General features: G+C 48.2%; 1 protein-coding gene across 1 annotated transcript in view; it reads right to left on the reverse strand.

Annotated features, from left to right (window-relative positions):
- SPATC1L (spermatogenesis and centriole associated 1 like) overlaps positions 1–1699 on the reverse strand; it is a 29667-nt gene extending 27968 nt beyond the window's left edge. Inside the window, exon 1 of the mRNA XM_036243575.1 lies at positions 1498–1699. Within this exon, the coding sequence (XP_036099468.1) occupies positions 1498–1699 (202 nt within the window). The remainder of the gene's footprint in view (positions 1–1497) is intronic.
- Positions 1700–6000: the final 4301 nt, after the last annotated feature.

Genomic DNA, 6000 nt, shown 5'->3' on the forward strand with positions numbered 1-6000 from the left:
CCAAATCGATGGTTTGCTTCTTGGCTTTACCTACTCACTATTGAATCTATGTAAATTATTCTTTATTTCAGTTAGTGCCTCCTTCATTTTTGACTGGTCCTTTTTTATGCTCTTGAGGCCCTCACTAAGTTCGCTGAGGTTCTCACAAAGTCCATTGATCATCCTTATAAGCAGTATTTTGAACTCAGCATCTGTTAGGTTGTTTATCTCCATTTCGTTTAGTTCTTTTCCTGGAGTTTTGTTCTGTTCTTTCATTTGGGACATGTTTCTTTGTCTCCTCATTTTGGCTGCCTCCCTGTGTTTGTATTACTTAACGAGAGGTATAGGGCTAGCTGAGACCAGATGCTGCTTGTTTGAAAGAATTTAGAAAAACCTGAAGCAGGATCCAAGACAGGCCAATCCTATGGTTAAGCAACTGGCAACAGCTTGGGTAGGCCTGAAAGTTGGGTGGGGCGGGGTGGGGCGGGGCCTCAGGGAGTCACCAGAGCAGGGCAACCAGTATGAGCCAGGTTGCTGGAGTCCCAGATATGGCGGGGGCAGCTGTCTGCCACCCCAGGGAAGGGCTCACCAAAGGAACAAAGGCCTCTGGCAGCACGTTTGTCCTGGAGAAAGCCCCCTCTCAAGCCCTCCCTCCAATGTCAAACAGCTCAGTTCTTCCCTGTGTGTCTCTGGTGCCCCTCAAGCTGCCTCCCCTCCAAGCTTAGGGGGAGTGAGTCCAATAAGTCCGTGCACGGGGAGAGGGCCCATTTCTAAGGGCTCACTTGGTCACAGGGTCTTGTCCTTGGTCCACATCCAAGCCGCTCATACCCACCAACCACTCCCTAAATCATACTTTCCATGTTTCAGAGGGAATTTTATCACAGAAATTTTAAATCCGAACCAACTGCTTTTGCAGCAAATAATCAAAGCCTTTTTTTTTTTTTTTTAAGCCATAGACTATTGGAGGGGATGCTATGTGGTAAGCTGATTATAGTGCCGAGCTCACTTTCTCCCAGGGATTTGCACCCACCCCACCAGATGCTCCCTCCGTGAGTGGTCACTTCCTGCCCTGGGTGCTGGGCTCCACCACAGCACTCCTTTGGTCGATGCTGTGTGAGCAGAGGAGACACAGCAGAGGCTCCAAGCTGGGGTGGTTGGCACACCCGCCCTTGCCATGTGACACCCAAGCCCAGGCAAGCCTGTTGGCCCCAGGAGAGGGATGCATGGAGCAGAGCAAAATGCTCGGACTGGCTGGGCTAACCCCAGAGGTCCTGGAGGTCCTGAGGTCACACACATCCTGTTTTAAGCCACAGTGGCAGTGCTTGTGTGGTTGCCACTGACTGATACACTGACCAGCTCAGTGGCTAAGCCACCACACCCATTTTCTAGGCGTGGACTTACAGGCTCAGAGAGGAGAAGGGCCTCATCTGAGGACGCACAGCAGAATGAGGGACCAGGAGAGGAAGCCTGGACCACCTGCAGGAGCAGCCCCCACTCCGAGGCCACCCTGGGCCTCACCTGCAGTCCCGGGGGAGCAGTCCTCGGGGTAGGCGGGGGCCTTGGGGAACAGGAAGTCCCGGCCGCCGCGGCCGCAGCTGTCCTGGCAGCTCTCGTTGAGCAGGCGCTTCAACATCTGGTTCTCCTTGAGGAGCCGGACCTGCTTCTTCAGGTCAGCGTTCTCGCTCATGAGCCTGTTCATCAGCTCGTTCCCTTCAGCCATGGCCATGACTTCTTGCTCACGTGTGGGCCTGTGGCCCCATGGAGATGGAAATCCAGAGCCACGGACGCCCCAGAAACAGCCAGACCGGGAGTTCCACGACTGCCCCACCTTCCACAGCCTTGTGATGTCGCCTTAAAGAGGCGGTGCCCTGCCCGCCCTCACCCACAGACTTCCAGGCGGTGCCCAGACCGGGGGCACAGCAGACACCTCACAACAGGGAAGGACGAGGGCGGGGGGCCTGAGGCACTCATGGGAAGGCCAGCCCCGTAAAGGGCACGCAAGGGCTAAGCCTGAGACTGGATGATTCTGGCACCATCTAGGAGCCGCCAGAATATTAGGCTAAGGGAGTTCAGGCCATTCACACCATGGGGGTCCAAAGGCCCAGTGGGGTCACCGCCTTCAGTCGGAGTGACTGGTGGAGCCACCCTCATTACCCCCCACCCCCACCCTGAACCTGGGCTCAGTGGCTTTCCGACTCCAGGCCCAGCCAGGCTCTCAGAGGCTGGCCGGTCAGCCCAAACCTGGGCAGGTGTCTGGCGCCCCTGGGACACAAACTTGAGGGAGGAAGGGGCAGTGAGGACAGAGGGAGCCCAGCTTGGAGCCCCACGATGGCCCCAGCCTCAGAAGTTCCAGCAGCTCCAAAGGACTGGCAGTTGGAGGCTGCCTGCTGACCACACTGCCCTGGCGGACAGGGCCCAGGCAGATATCTCTGTCCCCACACAGACGGTGCTGAGTGTGGATACTGACCATTACTGGACCTAACTGAACACCCCCCACCAGAGCACAGGGGCCGTCTGGACCAATCACAGGCAGACCTGTGGCTCACGGAGTCCTGCCAGAGCCAGATTTCAGCCTATACACAGTCAGCCAGACCTCCGTGAAGCCAGCCCAATAGGACCACCCCGTGAAGTGATTCCCATGACTGCTTATCAGGTAGCTAAGTTCTGTGCTATTTCCTGGCTCCAAAGATCTTGGTCCTCCTTTTCCAAAGCCACAAGACAGCAGACCCTCTGGAGAAGGAACATAGCCCGAAAAAGGAACCAGCGTGTCCTCCATCCCTTTAGCCCCAGCGCTGGGTCCCCAGCTCAGCATCAAGGCACTCAGGGTGCAAGCGGCAAGTGGGATGTCTGCAGGCAGAACAAGGCCTTTGTTCCCCAGATGGCCCCATCCCTGACATGTTGCTTCAAGCACTGCAAGCCTGAGTCAGGCTTTGTGGGAAGGAGGCCTTCTAAATCCAAACATCCCCTACGCTTCCCCAGATACACAGAGGGCAGTGGCTCCTGAAGAAGGTGTGGGAGCTTCCAGGACTCACAGCAGATGCCCCATGGCCCCCTCCACAGGCTCCTCCTATGCATTCAAGTCCCATTTCTTTCCCAGCCCAAAAAATAGCGTCTCAAAGCCCCTTCAGCCGTGGGCCTGTCAATGTTCTGGTCCTGACGCACCATCCTTTTAATACAACTTGCTGATATTTTATTACGCATTTTCTATGTTGTAAGGGAAACTGACCTGTGTCTCCTTTTCTTGTAACCTCTTGGTCTGGTTTTGCTGTCGAAGTCCCACTGACCTAATGAGTTGCCAAGTGTTCCCTCCTTCTCTGTTTCCTGGGTATTTGTGTTAGGTTATTTCTTTCTTAAATATTGGATAAAATTCACCAGTGAAACCGTCTGCCCTCGAGTTTCTTCTAGGAAAGTTTTTAAATTTCTAGTTCAATTTCTTAAATAGATAGAAGGTTATTTAAATTTTTCATTTCTTCTCATGCCCATCGAGATAGCAATGGTCTTTGAAGGAATGTCCGTGTTATCTACGTTGTGGAATACCAGCATTGAGTGCTTCATGATATTCCCTTATTCCCTCTGCAGCCTTATGCCTCTGAGGACAAATAGATTCGGCCAAGGCAGAAACCATAAAGGGAAAGTGGAAAAACAGCAATGTGGGTCTTTGTGGCAGCAGGATGTACGGCAAACAGGCCAAGTGGGAACAGTGTGACCCAGAGACAAGCTCAGTGGGACAGGCTGGACAGTAAGCTCAGAGGGTGATCAGACTGGAGAATGAAAGACCAGGTCAGCAGGCCTGGGGGATTGGTCAGCAGGCCCAGGGAATGACCAGGCCAGGTCAGCAGATCTGGGGGTTACCACACCAGGTCAGCAGGCCTACAGGGTGACCAGGCCAGAACAGTAGGCTCAGCAGGACAAGCTCAACAGCTGGATCTAGAGTGATGCATCGTTTTTTTTCCCGGTATAGGTTGTTTTCTTGTTAAAGCATCAACTTTTGGTTTTAAAGGTCTTCTTTATTGTTTTTATAGCATTTGACTTCTACTCTTTTTATCTATTATCTCTTTCCTTCTAATTTGGTTTTAAATCTTTAAGAGGGACACTTAAATCATTAATTTTAAACTTTATTTACAGCACTAGCATATAAGCCTATAAGCATTTCTCTAAGCACTGATGTATTTTTTTTAACTCATCTTTATTGTTTAATATATTACAGATGTTCCCCCCTTTTTTCCCCCATTGACCCCCTCCTCCCCAATCCCGCCCCCTCCTGCCTTCCCCACACTATTGTCAGTGTCCATTGGTTATGCACATATGCACAGAAGTTCTTTGGTTTATCTCATCCCGCCCTCCCTCCCTCCTTCCCTCTGAGGTTCATCAGTCTAACAACCAATATGTACTTCTTAATTCCTCCATCTTTTTCACCCATTGCCCCAGCCCCCACCCATCTGGCAAGCAATAAAAAGTTCCCTGTTATCTATGAGTCTGTTTCTGTTCTGCTTTCTCATTTTGTTTGTAGATTCAATTGTTGATAGATATGTATTAATTGCCATTTTATTGTTCATATTTTTGTTCTTTTTCTCCTTCAAGAAGATCCTTCAACATTTCATATAATACTGGTTTGGTGGTGATGAAGTCCTTTAGGTTTTTCTTGTCTGGGAAAATTTATACTTTTTTTTTTATATGTCCTTGATTCTAAATGATAGCTTTGCAGGATAGAGTAATCTTGGTTGTAGGTCGTTGCTTTTGATCACCTTGAATACCTCTTGCCACTCCTTTCTGGCCTGCAAAGTTTCTTTTGAGAAATTGGCTGACAGTCTTATGGGAGCTCCCTTGTAGGTAATAAACTGTTTTTCTCTTGCTGCTTTTAAGATTCTCTCTTGAACCTTTGGCATTTTGATGATGTGTTCTGGTGTGGACCTTTTTTGGGTTCATTTTGTTTGGGATTCTCTGTGCTTTCTGGATTTGTATGTCTGTTTCCTTCACCAAGTTAGGGAAGTTTTCTGCCATTATTGTTTCAAACAGGTTTTCAATTTCTTGTTCTCTCTCTTCTCCTTCAGGGACCCCTGTGATGCAAATGTTGGCATGCTTGAAGTTGTCCCAGAGACTCCTTACACTATCCTCATTTTTTTTGGATTTTTTTCTTTTTGCTGTTCTGATTGAGTGTTTGTTTTTTTTTTTGCTTCCTTATATTCCAAATTGATGGTTTGCTTCTTGACTTTACCTATTCTACTATTGATTCCCTGTAAATTATTCTTTATTTCAGTTATTGCATCCTTCATTTCTGACTGGTCCTTTTTTATGTTGTTGATGTTCTCACTAAGTTCCTTGGAGGTCTCCTTAAGTTCCTTGAAGATCTTACTAAGTTCCTTGAATGTCTCACCAAGTTCCTTGAGCATCCTTATAACCAGTGTTTTTAACTCTGCATCTGATTGATTGCTTAACTCCATTTTGTTTAGTTCTTTTCCTGGGGTTTTGTTCTGTTCTTTCATTTGGGACATGTTTCTTTATCTCCTTATATGGCTGCTTCCCTATGATTGTTTCTATGTTTTAGGTAGAGTTGCTATGTCTCCTAGGTCTAAATACTGATTTAGCTACATCCCAAACTTTGATATGTTTTTATTTTCATTCAGCTTCAAATATTTTAACATTTTTCTTGGGCTTCATTATTGACCATAGGCTATTTAAGAAGTGTATTGTTGCCCTGGCCGGTTTGGCTCAGCGGTTAGAGCGTTGGCCTGCAGTCTGGAGAGACCTGGGTTCGGTTCCTGCTAAGGTTGCAGTTTGTCCCCGGCCCTGATTGGGTCATGTGGGTGGCAACCACTCAATGTGTCCCTTTCAGGTCGATGTTTTTTTTCTTCCTCTCTCCCTCCCAAAATATTGAAAAATGTACTCGAATGAGGATTTTAAAAAAAGAAGAGTATTGTTTCATTTCCAAGTATTTGAGATTTCCTAAATCTCTTTTTATAATTTAATTCCATGTGGTCAGAGAATACACTCTATGGTTTCAATCCTTTTGAATTCCTTGAG

The sequence above is a fragment of the Molossus molossus genome, unplaced genomic scaffold, assembly GCF_014108415.1.
Source record: "Molossus molossus isolate mMolMol1 unplaced genomic scaffold, mMolMol1.p scaffold_m16_p_5, whole genome shotgun sequence".
Lineage (NCBI taxonomy): Eukaryota > Metazoa > Chordata > Mammalia > Chiroptera > Molossidae > Molossus > Molossus molossus.